Source organism: Equus quagga, chromosome 14 (assembly GCF_021613505.1).
Source record: "Equus quagga isolate Etosha38 chromosome 14, UCLA_HA_Equagga_1.0, whole genome shotgun sequence".
NCBI lineage: Eukaryota > Metazoa > Chordata > Mammalia > Perissodactyla > Equidae > Equus > Equus quagga.
Genome location: NC_060280.1, coordinates 20,194,734 through 20,210,939, shown reverse-complemented (window position 1 = coordinate 20,210,939; position 16,206 = coordinate 20,194,734). Strand labels below are relative to the sequence as shown.

The window sequence follows — 16,206 nt, the reverse complement described above, 5'->3', positions numbered from 1 at the left end:
CTTTCTTCTCTCTTTGGCCCTCCCCTCCTGCGGTGGCCACTTCTTGGCAGGGCTCTACTCTCCTAGAAGGCAGGAGGATCCTGCCATTGGCCCACAGAAGGGTCAACTGAGGCTAATCCGTGTCTCTTCCCTTTCCTAATGCCCAAGGGCCCCAGATACCTGAACCAGCTCAGGCATCAAGGCCTACCTCTCAGTGATGCTGTCTCAATGCTGGACATAGACAGCTTTTTTAACCTCTTCTTTCCCCTCTTGGCATTGTAGATGGAGTTAATTCTTTGGACAAGCTAGGTGAGAAAAGCAGGGAGGGTGAGCTAACCCTAATACCAGCTGCCCCTCCTTCCAAGGAGACGGATCAGTATTCCCTGACTGATGCAGGTGTTCTGCCCTCCCCGCACTGGGCTCCAGATTGGTCTCCCTGCTGCACTGACCCCCAGTGCAGACTGTCGGGTAGCTTTCCAACTACCTAGCCCCCTAAGTGGTCTCCTGCCCCAAGACCAGGACATTAAACTTAGCTCCCCAGAGGAAGGAACTGTGATCAAACTAGACAGGATGGGAGCTCCTGGGTCCCAAGAGTCACTGAACCAACTGAGACAAATAGCTCCTCAGATGCAATAACAGGAACAAGGATTGGAGCTTTTCCCCTCTGGGCCACAACCTGGGGCCCTGACAGGAAGGAGCTAAATTCCCAATATACCCAAGCATTGTTTGCAGGCTAAAAATACCTTTTGGCTAAATCCTGCTGCTTTGGGCTGGGGATTTGGGCCTGGCTGCCTATGTGTGCAAATCATGGCTGAAAACTGGGCAATTCTGAGAGTTACAGGAAGGAAGACTCACATTTGAGTCCCAGGTCCTTCAAAGCCTGGAAACACTTATGTGTGCACAGAGACCTCAAATTGCCGACCCCACACTCACTAATGGGGAGCCTCCTAGGGAATGGTTTCCATCCACACAGTGGCATGGAGTGCTCCCCAGGGGTAGAGGCCAGGCTGTCCTTCCCTTCACATCTGCCCACCATTAATCGCTTAATGCATCTCTATTAACAAGAAGGAATTAACAAGATGAAAAAGAAAGGCCAGTGCATGGACCCAGAATCTATTCAAGGAGAACGGAGGAAGCAGCCCCAGATTAGGGAAGGCACGGAGAGTAAGCCTCCCGCCTGACCTCCCACCTGCCCAGCCCCAGTCGTCTGGGCTACCTTGGGAATGCGGCGGGCCCGGCGGCTGGACAGCAGCTCACTCGTGGTGCTGAGGCTGTCCTCGTTGAGGCTGGAGGGTGAAGACGGCAGGCTCAGCTGAGCCAGCAGCAGCATGTCGTCATGGCTGTGCCTCTTGGGTAATCGTGGCAGCCGGTGGCTCTTCCTTTCCGACCAGTTCCCACTGCGCAGGGACTGGCTGCTCGGTTTCAGGGAGAGCTGGCAAGGGGGAGAGGATGTGGGAGAGGGACTCACCACTGATGCCTTGCTGGGACCTGGACACAGAAGCCACAGGCTGGCATCCTTGGCTCCCGTGAATCCCACCCTGGAATCTCCATCTGCTGGGGTTTCCTCTTCTAAGACCTCAGCTGCTAATCAGCAGGTCAGGGCTAGCTCAGATCCTTGCTTCCACAAAGGAAACTTAACTACTTCTGCCAGAAAAGACAAAAGAGATGTTAAGAAAACCGGGCTCTCATCAGAGTGGAAAGAGAAGGCCAAGCGAGAATTCTGGGGGCTCCTCCTGAGCTTTGGGACAAATTAGACTTTGCTCATTACTGAGCCTGGCTATGAAGTCAGTCTTCCCCCTTCAACCCTTGATCCAGTCCTAAAAGGCATTTCTAGCAGAGGCTGTAATCCACATGCCAGCCTGGCCCTGCTCACTTCTTCCAGGGAGAACACAAGGTCTCCAGGCTCTGACCACCAAAGCCTGGCAAGGCAGGCCTCATAGCCAGTTGGCTCCTTCACTCACGTGGTCCTGGGCTGGCCCCATCCCCAGCCCTGATCTGCTTTCTACCTCCTGCCGTGTAAACTGATATCCTTCGGCACAGGGCACCTTACTCTCAGTGGATCCTGCTCACTGCTAGAAAGACAGCACGCCCTGCAAACTCGGTGCGCCTCCCACCCCTTGTCTGGATCTGGCATTGCCACTCATCACTCTGCAGCAAGTCCTCCTCCCTCTCTGTCCCCCAGTTTCTTCTTCCCACCCAATCAGTCTGGCAGTACAAATTCAATGGAAGCCTGTTTGAAGAGCACATTAGAAAGGAAAATCTTTTATAAAAACAACTACATCATTCCAAAGCCAGAAGAAATAAGTTTTATATTCTCTAGCCAATGTTATAAAACATCATGGTCCCTCCATTTGCATAGAGAAATAGAGTTGCCCAAGGAGGTCCAAGAAAGCATCTCCATTCTCCTGCCTCCTGTCCACCTGGGCAAGGCCAGAATTTGCTAAAGCCTAAGGGTCTCCTTTGACTCTTCACCTTTCTTCTCACTCTGCCTTCTACCAGTCCATTCCTTGGAGATTCATTCTTATTCCCTCCAACAGGAGTGGCTCCAGGTCTCGTAGACACCTGTCTAGCTCTCCAAATCTGGTTCTTGGGCCTACGCCTGGCCCCCAAATGCCAGTTCTGAGATCATTTCTGCCAGAATATCAGGACTCCAACGAGGACTGTGTCTTCCTGTTTCCCACAGAAGGGGAGGAAGAAAGAAGGTAGGACAGGATGCCCCCCAGAGCATGTCTCAATTGTCCACAAGGATTGTGACATGGTGGAAGTCCCTGAGTACAGAGCCCTTTCTGGAGGTCACCTCCTGTGCCAAGCACTGGCGAGGGAAAAAGCCGGAGTAGAGGCTGGCCCAAGCCTTAGTAGGATGCGGTTACCTGAGTGGGTGGGTTGTTGTACTTCCTGTCCTGAGGACTCCACATCCTGTGCAAAGAGTCCAAGGAGTTCTCAGACAGTTGCTGGGATTTTCGTCCTGTTCTGCGGCTCTTTAAATCCACATCCTCATATGGATTCTCCTTGGGCAGATCTCCTGCAGAGGAGGAAAAGTTAAAAGAAGGGGGAGAAGGGAAGAAGGGAAGAAGGAAACACACACACTCACACACGCACACAAATAAACAAGCAGAATTCCTGTGAACCAAAGAGAATGGCTTCTGCCTGGCCCTTCAGCGCATGAGTCATGCAGCTGCCTGTCTGCAGTGGGGAGGCTGCAAACAGATCCTGGCTCCGAGTCCAGGAGCTGAACCCCCCACCCCCAGTTCAGCTCAGGCTTGTCTGGCTTCTGCTTTATAAATTCAGGGATTGCACAAGACTGGCTCAGCCACCCCTGCCTGTGCCCAGCCAGAGGACAAAGCCAACACCAGGCATCCTTCCTTGGCTCCAGTCCCTCTGCTGCAAAAACCCCAGAGATATACAGTTCAAGGTAGGAAAGGCTTTCAGAGGTCACATGGCTGTCCCTTTACCAACTTCTCCCTGAGGACCCACTTTTGGGGGCTGGGTATGGAGGAATTCTAGAGAACTCTAGGGAAGGGGGCTTGACCAGGTCTCCCTCTCACTTGTTACACTGCTCAACAACCCTTTAGGGCAGGTCTTTTGTCTGGTCCACTGAGGTAACCCCGGCACCAGAACAGTGATGAGCCAGTAGTGAGCACTCAGGAATCACTTGTTCAATGAACCGCTCTTACTGGTGTCACTCTTACTTCCTCTACTGCTGACCTCAGCAAGAAGAGAATGATCATCAGTCCCTTTTGGAATAAACTCTCCTGCTGTGACACAGGGGAGGTGTGAAAGCTCTGAAAGGAGTCTGGGCCACAAAGGTCAGGGTATGGGAGAGTTCTTGCTTCTAAGGACTAACTTCTAAAGTCCCTGGCAGTAGGCAGAGTACTGGCACTGCCAAAAAATCTCAGAAAGTCCAAAGCACAGTCCCTGCCCTTGAAGAGAAGCCCCTTCCCATAAACCATACCCTCCTGCCCCTTTCCCTCCAACACATACCTGGCCTTTTTTTTTTGGAGGAAGATTAGCCTTGAACTAACATCTGTGCCCATCTTCCTCTACTTTACATGTGGGACGCTGCCACAGCATGGCTTGATAAGCAGTGCATAGGTCTGCACCCAAGATCTGAACCAGGGAACCCTGGGCCGCCAAAGCACAGCGTGCAAACTTAACCGCTGTGCCACCAGGCCGGCCCTGGACTTTTCTAAAATACAAAAATATCATGAGCCAGGTCAGTCCTGGCTCAATCTTGCAGCAGAATCACAGTGGTGATAAGGTCCATGGGGACTATATGAGTAAATACAGTCCTCAGCTCCCCTTTCCCTCATCCTTCCATATCCTCTCCTCCATATCAATGCCACTTATTTGGGACTTGGGACCTAGGTACCAGTATCCAGCATAAGGCTTTGCTGGAGGAGGCACACATGGTGAGAGCAGGGCTCACGCCAGCTTCTCTCTGCTCAGCAGCAGGACTGAGCTTGGTGATCACTGAGCCCCACAGATGTCTGGATGTGCCTTACACCCCAGGGGAGTTCAGATGCCACTTCTGAGGGAACAGGCAGAAGAAAGAGCTATACAACTAGAAACAAGGCCACTAGGAGTGTAAGCTTTCCTAGGATAGGACACGGGAGAAAAACCAATCCATATATGTTTACAAATTTCTCAATTTCCAAAGTCAAGATCCCCCCAAACTGTGTATCTACTTATTTGCATCATGAAAAACCACAATGAATTTAGGAAACGCCTTTACAGAGGTGTAGGGGGAGATGTGAAGGGAAGATTTCAGTCACAGCTAATTAGACTGCCACGGGAGCAATATAGTTTTCCGTAACGAATGAGTCAAAGATGGGTCAAGAAAGGATTTGGGACTGGCTGAAGTGATTCCCAACACCAAGCAGAGTCCCCAGCAACTGAACAGACGTTTTCCTGTAACACAGTCATGCTGTGAAAATGACTTGTCTTCATTCCAGAGCCCTGACTGAGCAGAGCTGGCCCAGCAACCCTGCCTCCAGAAGCCAAATATCAAACCTGGCATCCCTTGCATGTTTTCTCCAGCCTACCCCACTGTGGGCACTTAGGGAGGAGTCAGGAGACTCTGTACTTCTTGGTCCCTCTCCAACATATATCCATTAGCGGTGAGGTGGGGGAATCAAGGACTGGAGAATGCCAGGACACACTCTTCCTGATCCTGTGAAACAGGACCAGAGCATCACTGTTCAGATGGGGGCAGAAAGAACATTTATTCCAAGCTCATCAAATCCAAACTGCCTTGGGCCAGATAACCAGCCAGAGTCCTTATAATCATCTGCTAACCTAGAGGATGACCTTGTCTCAAACTCCTTTAGATCAGAGTTTCTCCAAACTATTGACATTTTGGGCTGGATAATTCTTGTTGTGATGAACTGTCCTGTGCATCAGTAGGATGTTTAGCAACAACCCTGGACTCAGTCCACTAGAAGACAGTAGCATGTCCTCAGTTCTAACAACTCAAAATGTCTCTAGACACTGTCAAATGTCCCCTGAGCAGATGGAGGGATAAATGGATGGACGGATGAATGGACAGACAGATGGACAGATGAATGATGGAAGGAAGGAAGGAAGAAAGGAAGGAAGAAAAGAAGGAACGGTGGGTGGATGGGTGGACAGGTGGATGGACAAATGAATGGATGGATGAAAGTGGCCCCCCATTAAGAACCACTGCTTTAGACAGATGTTTCTAAACTTCCTAACAGCTTCTGAGTGCCATGACATGAGTCCTGAGGCAGACTCTCTTTTCCTCCATTCTTCCCTCCCACTCTTCTCCCTCCCTCTTTCCTTCTCTCCTTTCTTTCTTTCCCCAGAATCAGAGCTTTGAACATTGATACAAAATCCAAAACTCCAAGAAACACATTTGGGAGACAAAGACCCAGGGAAGTAGCAGATGCACAATCCTGACACACATCAGTGACCACCTGGAAGAAAACAGTTGGGAACACCAGGTTCTCAAGATTAGTACTGCCTCTGGGAACTAAATTTCAGGAAAGCGTCAAATGCCTGTTCCTCCTGCCCGCCCTGACCTAACACCAGCCTCTTTCTTCTCCATTCTCTCTGATATAACCAGGCCACTGATCATTTCTCCAGGAATTGACTGCTGGCCCCTGCCCAAGCCCTCCCTCCCAGCCTGAGCTCGGGCCCTTCACAGCCCTAGTTCACCTGCTACGGTCTACTTCCTAGACTGTTCCCAACTACCTTTCTGGAGCTGTCTCAGAGATACTCCCAGTCATCTCTAGGTAGGAAGGCTGCCCAGAGGGTGCAGATGTGTGGAGACCAAGCTGGCCCTGAGTCCTAGAGCCACTAAACTGAACCTGCGCAGAGCAAATTAATACCAAAGCAAGGGCTCAGAGCTGGGAGAGGAAGAGGGCTGAGGAACAGCCCTCAGAATTCCCTCTGGGGAACTCCCTCCAGCAAGGCTGGAGAAGCTGGAGCTGAGTGGAGAAACACAGTGAAGATCTAGAGGGGCATGGATGGGAAACAGGAAGCCTGGCAGACTGCAAGACTCTCACCTGCATTCCTGCCCACATGGCTTCCTTGAGGGCGGCCCACACTGCTCTTGGAGAGAGAAAAGAGGTAGGCCCTCTTCCCCAGAGGCCTGCCCTGAGCAGCCCCATCTCATCAAGCCCAGCTGGGGAATCCAGAGGTCTCAACCCTTCCCAGCTTTGCTGATGAGATAAGGGACAAGGGCATCGCCAAGAATTTCTGCTTTGCACTCTTTTAAAGGAGCTCATCAGAGCCCAAACTTATCATACTGATTCTCTTGAAGGAAGAACCCAGCCCTACCCGGCCCTGCCCCCACTCCTCCCCACAGCTCCTTTGGTCATTAACCACATGTGCCAAATACCCTTTTCCCCCAAAACACACACACACAACTGGAACAACCAGTTAGGGAGGGGTGTGTGTGTATGTGCACAGGCACTGAGAATTTCTCCAAACAGAATCCTAAGCTTCCTGGACCACACCCACGGCTAGGGCCCTGAGTCTGCAGCTTCCCTCCCCAGTCCTTTCCCGGTCCCAACCAGCTGCTTCTCCTGGTTCTCAGCCTCTTCCCCTCCCTCACACAGTGGAGAGAGGGCCAGGATAACGGCCCAACTCCTCCCACAACGCATAGTATATCAGATGGAGCCCTCTTAAGGGGCCAGTTGTTACCCACCCTCCAAGCCTGGACACCATTTCCCAGCTGCCCGGGCACCATTCCCTGGGCTGCACCTCTGGGCTGCAGCCTCCATGCTGTTAGGTGCCCTTTGTTTCTTACTGTTTCCCAGCCTGGGGAGAAATGAGAGAAGAAGATAGAGAAAGTGTAGGCTCAAAAAGCTTTGCAGTAAGGCTGACTGGCTCAGTACCCAGCTCCAACCCCACTCAAGTTCCTGGAAACTCTCCCTCAGCCCTAGCTAGCCGATGGGAGTGGGAATCTCTGCAGGAATGCAGCCCAGGCTCCTTGGGCAGGCGCCGAGGCCACTCCACATAACTCCCTAACAAGCTGCTTCCTTGGGTGCATTTTTAAGTGTCAGGCTCAGAATGCAAACGCTTTTAAGGCTTTGTAGAATAGCAGCATCTTCTAGGGGCAGATGTCAAATTGGACAGGCGAGAATTAACAGCCCCAGGAAGTAGTAAGGCAGTAACTTTATTTTTGAACCCCCCATTCACCCTACTGCAAATTAGCAGGACGAACCTCAGCCTGTTTTGGAGTGTCCCACCCCAGTTCCCCAGGCATCATTCCTTGTGTGGGCAGGAGGCCAACAAACTCCCCAAGGCCCCTCATTCAAGTCCACTGCCCACAGAGAAGACATGCTAGTCTGTGGGCCAACTGGCCCTCAACCTCTAACAGAGCAGGAACTTCAGTCCAGTCAGCTAGTCCCCAAGATCGAGACAGCACGGGAGCTCTCCCTGCCCCCGCAACAGCCCCATTATCACCTACCCAAAACAAAGCTCCTTCTGTCCCCGCGCAAGTGAGGCAGCACAAGAGCTGGATAATCCAAATGGAACCAGAAATGACCTTAACCTCACAGAGCACAGGCTGGAGCAAGAAGAAGGAGAAGGCTCCTGGGAAGTCAGAGGCACTGGTCAATCCAAGGCAAAAAGTGAAACTGACATTCAGAGCGCAGCAGCAAGGGCCCCCCTAACACCTCTGGGGGGTCCAAATTCTTGGGCCTGTCTCCAGGGAAGGAGAAAGGGACAAAGCAACCAGAACCTAAGAGAGAGAGAGACATTCTTCCTTGTACTTCCCTCTAGCCTCTCTGGTCAGGTCTCGAACTTCAGACGGGGTGCTGCGGGGGAGACAAAGGAGGAAAATGTGCGCAGGGCACAGAACTAACTACAGATGCTGAAGTCCATCCCACCCCCACCCCACAAGGCCTGAATCATTGCCCTGCCCTCCCTCCCACATCCTCCCATTTCTCTTCCCCTACCCCCTGCACAAGCTCCAAGGGTCCAGAAGTTAGGTAAGCAGCTCAGGAACATGCCCCAGCTCCAAGCTCAACCTGCATCAGCCCTCACCCCTAGCTCTAGCTCATACATCCAAGAAGCTTCCAAACTGCTCCTATATTTTCTTGCCTCTTCATACATCTCAAAGTGGCAGAAAGTCCCCTCCACTGAGTGAGGAGGCTGAGGCCCAGATGCACGTGCCTCCCTCTTCCTTTTCTCTCTCACCTGACCTAACAAGGCCCAGAGAACAGTTCTGTTGCCCAGGACAGTGCCTCCCCAAAATTCTCAACCCTCCCCCACCAGGCAGTGCCCCCAAACAACCCCAAACAGAGCTCTGAAAGTAGAACTCGGGAAAGGGAGGAATGGTTGAAGCATCCCTTTCTCTTATTTCAGTTCAGTAGATGCAAGAACATTCCCCCACTTGAAATCCCTGGGCAGCACAAAAGGGCTGCCGAAGCCTTCTCAGAGAAGAGAGAACAGTGACGACCACAGTGATGGCAGTGGCTGATATACTGGGGGAGGGAGAGCTGAAAACTATAGCCTCCTCTGCCCACTGCAGCAGCCACACTGGGTGCTCACAAGGGCGCTGGGCAGCAACGACATGTTACAATTTCTTAGAAACTAGAGGAAATAAGAATACACCCTGTAACAGAGGTAGAGATGGAGATGGAGTTGTGCCTCTGATCCCCACAGCTCTTGATCTCAACTCTGGTGACCCATGTGGACAAAGCTTTTTCCCAGCGATGAGGGAAAAGGCCTCCCTCCCCAAATTCTTGCTGTTCTACGGATCTCACTCCCACAGTCCTCCTGTTATGACCTAATTTGGGATGGCTACATACTATACACAGTGTTCGTGGAAAAGCAGTGCCTGTGGATAGTGGGTCTGAGCATTGCTGCTGTCGCCCCAGAAATGCTGGCCCAGCTAGTTGTAAGGAGAAAACGATGAAACTGATGTCTCATATCAAATGAGGGAATAGATGACCCTCTCTTCCTGAGATTCCACAGTCTCATAAGACTCTGGAGGGTTCTCCACTAGGGCCACTTCGCTAATGTGTTAACTAAGACCATGTTCTCCAGCCTCAAGGCCTAAGACAGAGATAAAACAGAGACAGAGACGAGAGATGGCATGGTCAGGCGCACAAGCACACTGCTTCTCTTCTCTTCAGTGACCTACGCTGACACACACACTGGACTTGAACGAAACTGAAGCCCCCACTGAAGAGAATTAGCCCAGAATTGAAATGAAAGCCAAAAATAAGCCCAACTCAGGCTAGACTATTGGTTTTTCACTGACCCTCTAATACAAGTTTGCCAAGACCAAGTCCTCCCAGTCGTTAGACGACAATTCTCTATGATGTCTTACATTTCTGACCTTCTAAGCAAGAGGAATTAACCTTTCTGGACTATCTTTTCAAAGATATTTATACAGCGAACAGCCTTGGAAGACAGAGACAGTGACTCCCTCCAGGGCAGAGGCAGATTAGTTTCCTGACCAGAATAATGGGATGTCTCCTTCTGGGGCAAAGGTTGGGCAGGTTTGCTAACAGCACTTTGAAAAGATTGGGGTTTCCTAAGCTTGGGGACACAGACCCACTGTGTGTGCAGCCTCTACCTGGCCCTCCTTCACACTGCCCCATGGGACTCGAGCAAGGGAACCCATGTGAACAAAAGCTCATGCTGCCTCCTGTGCCACGAGTAATTAGTCCTTTGAGATATCTGTGAAACTGGAGCAGGCTAAACTTGTTAACTTGCAAGCAGAGTAAAATCTCAGATGCTTTCACAGTTCTTGACACCACTTACCTTAAGGGAAGAGTGGGAGAGATATATATTAAGGATGAGGCACTGCTAGGTACTTTGATATATATTTTATCTCATTTAATCCTAACGATAATCCTACAAAGTATTATTATTATTGTTGTCGTTGTTGTTAACCTCATCATCATCATTTTATAAGAGAAAATAGAGGCCTGAGAAAGATGCGATTTGCCCAAGGACACACAGCTAAGGAAGGGCACCTGTTGGACTCCAAAGCCTTCTAAAAATAAAAGAAAGGGATGATGTGGTTTCCTCCTTTCGTGGTCCCAGACGTCCTTTGGGTTTCAGTTCATTCAAGGCCAGGCTTTAATCTCTTAGCTGCCTCGTCTTTGCTAAGCTGCTTTCTCTGATGTTCATTTCCTTGAAGTTCCAGAAGCTGGGCCATGTCTGCCCATGGTGAATGAAGTGGGACCGGGGAGTGTCCCTCCTGTTACTGTTCTTCTGCAGCCCCCAGAGACAACCCAGCCCACCACCTATGCCACTGCTTACCCACAATATCTTCATAGGCATTCTCTTCTAAAGTGCTTTTGGATCCAAACTTGGGTTGGCTCTCAGTACCATTCTCAGTGGGAGAAGAGGGGTACAGGGACTGGAGACTGGATGCATCCTCAAACTCAAAGGACTTTCTGCGAATAACAAGAGCGTGAGTCATTCCAGCTGAATGAGATTCCTGCTGCCTTGTTGGGGAATGCCCACGGACAACAGCAAAGACCAGAAGTCCTCTTCACAAAACCAGCTACTGAGCAAAGCATCAAGATGGATCCAAACTTACCACCCAAATGAAGAGACAGATGGTCTGAAAGGCCCCAGCCTGGGTGCCTGCAAATAATACCAATAACAACTACCACCACTGAAAACGGTGCTGCGTGTTAGATGCTGTGTCAAATGCTTTATATGTATTATCTCGTTAACCTTCACAGTGCTCCTACTAGGTATTACAAACGAGGAGATGGAGGCTCAGGGAGCTAAAATGACCAAAGCAAGACTTGCCCAGGCTGTCTGACTCTAGGGTCTGAGCTTTTGACTTGGGCCTCCAAGCCCTGGGGAATATCCTCCTTGAAAAGTATCTGCCATTACCAAAGGAACTGAGTGCCTGATCTGCCTTCAGAGTCGCAACATCATGTCTGCATCCTACCAAGGGCTCTCAGACTGCACAGGCAGTAAGGGCTCAACATTGGACAGGTGATGCCCAGGGCTGTGTTTAGGGGTCAGGGAAGCTAGTGGTGGGTGGTTTGTTGAAACAGGAAGGGCTGAGCCCTCAAAAGAAATCACCCCACTTCTGAGGTAGAACTAGGAGGCCAATTTGCAGCCAGAAGCTACTTCCAAGACCAAGCTTCCCTTCAGCCAGTCACTTGCTCCTTCCCACTCCCCAAATAACCTTGCCCTGTACTGTAGAATTTCAAAACCACAGCTTGCCAGCTCCTCAGACACCTTGAGCCCACACTACTCTCTACTCCTCTCCTTTACCAGGGAGGTACTTCCCTCATCTAAGATGACCCCATCTGCATCTTCTCCCTCACCAAGGCAGGTCCCAGAAGTTCTCCTGAGGAGGGAGAGAAGGAAAGGACTGATTGAAGCCCTCCTCTCACCCATTAACACCTCCCTTCTCGTTGGGGAACCTTTCAGCCAATGAAGTCCTTTCTTGTTTAAGGAACAACTCCTCCTGAGAGCCCTGGGGTGCAAGTCAAGGACTGAAAATGTCCTAAACGCCACAGCTTGTTCTCAGCTTGCCTGGCTACTCGCAGCACTTGACACAACTGAACACTCTACGTTGGCACTCTCCTCCCTTCGCCTCGATGACACAGTCCCTCCTAGTTTTCAACCGCCTCTCTGGCAAGTACTTTTCAGGCTCTTATGAGGGATTCCCCCTTTCCACCTGCCTTTTAAATGCCAGGGTCTCTTGCAGTTCTGTCTTCAGGGCTCTTTTCCTTACTCTGTACTTCCTGGGGGCCAAATATTTATGGCCAACACCCTATCTGCCATTTCCACCATGATGACTCCCAAATCTGTCTCTGGCCCAGACTGCTCAACCGGTTAAATATGCAACAGCTGAGGGCAGTGGTTCTTGAATGTTGGTCCACAGACCACTGTTTGGTCTGAGACCAAGCTTTCACTGACATATACAGTGGAGTCAACACCTTATGCAGCTGGTTTTCAAGTCAGCAAACAAAACACAAATCATGTTCAGCCAAATTATCCTTGAAAATCCCTCAGGGAGGTACCACATTGAGGACCAACACACTGTCTTTCATTAAGACTAATATCGTCAGTTTCTCCCCCAGATTTTTAAACAGATTTTTTTCTTTGGTTGAATACCAGAAGAAATATTTGGCTTGTATTTTTTTAAAAATAAAAAGCATATTAAATATAAGAATCATACCTGGCACAACAGAAACAAACTCACCATCTCACGCTCCTTAGGGAAACATGCTCACTGTGTGGAAAGGCAAATAAAACAGCCTGTACTTTTTGAACCATTTCTTTTTTTCCAAGAGCACAGATTTAAATTTGCTAAGTTAATTCTTATATGAAGTGACTCCACCATATATGGTATATGTGTGTGTATATATTATATATAAATGAAATGTGTGTAGGAGTATATGTAAACCCTTCTGGCTGATTTACTCCCCCTCACCCCCTTTTTTCACCTACCTAACTGCTTTTTGCTCTTCTAAATTTAGCTAAGCAACTCCCTCTACGAGAAGGCCTCCCTCAGTCCCCAGTCTAATTTAGATGTCTCTTCCTCTGGGTCTCTGCAGCATCCTACACTGACACCGATCATGGCACACAGCACAGCATCTGTGATTTATTTGTGCATCTATCTCCTGCACCAGATCACAAACTTCTTGAACGGAAGAATCATGTCTTATTTGCCTGTGTACCCTTGACCAGCTCACAGCAAGCTCTAGATGGATGTTTGCAGAAATGGATGAATAAGGACAAAGCAAACACTCTTGGTAGGCTGTTAAAGACTTAAAGAATCAATGAGCCACTTGGGGCAGGCAAAACATGGCATTATCTTTAGCCAAAGGCTCTTCTGGCTCATGGGCCTGAACCTTTGCCATGTCTTCCTCTCTGCACATGGCAGGAAAGTTTCTATATGAGATAGGCTATGCTTGATGAAGCCTTAATGGGGTCAGACTGAAGAATCCCCAGATGTGAAACAAACCTGAATGCCCACCTGACTTTGTGTTAGAAGAGAAAGGCAGTGAAGGGTGAGGGGATAGGCCTTCCAAAGGAAGCTGGCTCCCAGCCTACTCGAATTCAGAGAACAAGATGCCTGTCAACTTTCACCAACTGCAGCAGCTCCAGCTCCCAAGTCACTATAATTGTGGAGATGGCCCAGGTAGTCCAGGGTCAGGAATGCTGACACTAACCAGGAAACGAATGTGAGTTTCAGAAGAGGTCATTCTTGGACACAGCCAAGAGGTAGGTGAAATGTTCTTTCACTCCTTTTTCCATCAGTCTCCTCTCACAGGATCCAAGGATCCCCTCTTCATACAGACCCAGGATTCCTATACAGCTAGACAGCCCTCAGGAAAGAGGAAATCTTGTTAAATGTGTTGATACTACTGTGTTAGTGATAACATGCAGTATTCAGATAATGCTTCACTCAAAAAAATCAATCTCTTTTTTTTTTTTTTTGGAGAAAGATTAGCCCTGAGCTAACTACTGCCAATCCTCTTCTTTTTTCTGAGGAAGACTGGCCCTGAGCTAACATCGTGCCCACCTTCCTCTACTTTATACGTGGGACACCTACCACAGCATGGCTTTTTGCCAAGTGGTGCCATGTCCACACCCGGGATCTGAACAAGCGAACCCCGGGCCACCGAGAAGTGGAACATGTGAACTTAACCGCTGCGCCACTGGGCCAGCCCCAAGAAATCAATTTTTAATGCCAGCATTTCAGGTAGTTGTGAGGTAGAGATCCTACTAGTCCTCAAGGAACTGCCTATTCTATCTAAAAGTAAGGTGGCCCTACCCTTCCCACAGAGGACTGAGGAAGTTTTGACAGGGCTGGTAAGTAATGCAGCCTGACTCTACTCCAAAGGCCAAACCAGCCAACATCTTCAGTACACAGCATCTGGAAGAATCGCTCTCACCCTCCCACTCACATTTAAGTATCCTGATCCTGCAAGAGCAGAACAACAATCTCTTTTCCACCTAACTAATGTTACCACCTAACAATTATTTGGTGCTTCAGAAATTATAAAGCACTATTGACAGTGACACACAACTACAATCTGCTCTTGCATCCTCCATTGAAAAGAAAGCCACTGTGCCCAGCTACAAGACACCGCAGGGGCATTCGTTACCTGCTCTGGGACTTGCGGTGACCACGCATGTCCTTCTTGGGTCTCCGGGTGACCGGTGGGGCTGGGGTGGAGGGCAGAGGGGGTGGAGCAGCAGGTATGGGTGAAGGAGGTAGACCATTGCTTGGCTTACTCTTGGGATTCTTGTCAGCCTCGTATTCAAAGGTGCGCTTGGGTTTGGGGACAGGGTTCACAGCGGGGTCAGGGGAGCTCTTCGATGGCAGCAGCTGGGGGCTCGAGCTATTTCCAGGGGTCCCTGGCTTTGTGGAGCCACTGCCTTCCCTCTCCGGGGGTGGGCCCGCCTCCCCCGCAACTCCAGCCACTCCTCCTGCCCGGCTGCCAGAGCTCACACTTGCACTCCCCGACAGTTCCTCCAAGGTGCCCAAGGTCCCAGTCTTTCTTCTCCCTCGGTCTACACTGTAGCAGCTGCTGGGGAGTTGGGGGAGTCCCCGGCCTGGCTGCTCCTTCAGGGCCTGTTCAATTTTCTGAATCCGACTCAGCACTGCTGAGCTCTCTTTCCTGCTGCCATGGCCCCTGAGGAAGGCACTGGGCTCACTCCGGCCTGGCCGTTTCTCCAGCCGGTAGAAAGAGTCCCGGACAGGGAGTGCCTCTCCTTCCTCCTCGGTCTCAGGGTAGGAACACTCGGAGAAGGTCCTGCTCATCCTCCGGAGGCCCTTGAAATCAAAGGTCTTTTCTGAGCTGCAGGGAGACGGCACCACGCTGGGACAGCCCACACTGGGACAGCCCTCACTGATCACCAACTCGCCCCCAGAGCCCTCCCGTTTCTCTCCACACATGCTCATCCTGGGTGAAGCATCTCGGCGACCCTCCCATGCTGAAATCTTCTCCCGGATGCCCAGGCTGTGGGTACGGGTGCCAGTGCGGTTCAGAAAGACACTCCGTGAGCCAGCAGCTGGCCCCAGGGACGGAGTGCTCTGGGCAAGGGGGAGGCAAGCAGCTACTCCCTCTACATCCTGGGCTGCCTCTTGGACATTCTCCTTCTGGTCCTCTCTCTTGCACACTGGGCTTCCGTCCAAAGAACTGAAGCTGGTGGCCTTGAGGGGACAGATGGGTGGTGAAGTGTCTGGGGAGGAAGCTTGAGGATTTTTGGGTGAAGGATCACGGGGGTGCCAGTCCTTGAGGAGCAGCCGGGAGCTGGAGTGGCTTGGGTACCTGCAGGCTGACGTTTCACTATCACTGAGGGGGTAGATGGGACTCCTTGGTGGGGAGAGAACTGGAGGTGGAGAGACTGACTGAGACCTAGAAGAAGAAAAAAATGGAAAAGAAGAGAAAATGACAGTTGAGTGGCCTGACAATCAGAGGCACTAGACTTCATTTTTAGAGAGCTCAGTATCTCCTTCCTGTAGCACTCTCAAGCTAAAAGTACTCTGTCCAAGTAACGCACCTTCAAAGCTATCCTCAAAGAAAGAAACAGCTCCTTACCCACAGCAGGCCAAACTCAATGGGGCTCTCTGCCCAATTCATCCCCAGAGATCCTGAGTAATGCTGGAACACAAGCTGGTTCTGTGACAAGTGAGAGAATCCCAAGAGTCTCCATCTGCCACTTAGAGATCAGTAAGACCAGTGGTTTGCTGCTAAATGTTTAACAATCAGCTCTCTGGGGAAGAAAGCATAGATTTGTAGCATTTGCCAATTTCCG

General features: G+C 50.5%; 1 protein-coding gene across 7 annotated transcripts in view; it reads right to left on the bottom strand.

The window, feature by feature from the left end:
• Window positions 1–16,206, bottom strand: part of DENND2B (DENN domain containing 2B) — a 150,712-nt gene that overhangs the window by 20,448 nt on the left and 114,058 nt on the right. For 4 of the 7 annotated variants that reach the window (XM_046685297.1, XM_046685296.1, XM_046685298.1 and 1 more), the window contains 5 exons: window positions 14,550–15,806; window positions 10,723–10,859; window positions 2,850–3,001; window positions 1,196–1,411; window positions 188–284 (listed from right to left, as the gene is read on the bottom strand). In XM_046685297.1, the coding sequence (XP_046541253.1) occupies window positions 188–284; window positions 1,196–1,411; window positions 2,850–3,001; window positions 10,723–10,859; window positions 14,550–15,806 (1,859 nt within the window). The remainder of the gene's footprint in view (window positions 1–187; window positions 285–1,195; window positions 1,412–2,849; window positions 3,002–10,722; window positions 10,860–14,549; window positions 15,807–16,206) is intronic. The other 3 variants (XM_046685302.1, XM_046685301.1, XM_046685299.1) reach the window with 1 other exon arrangement.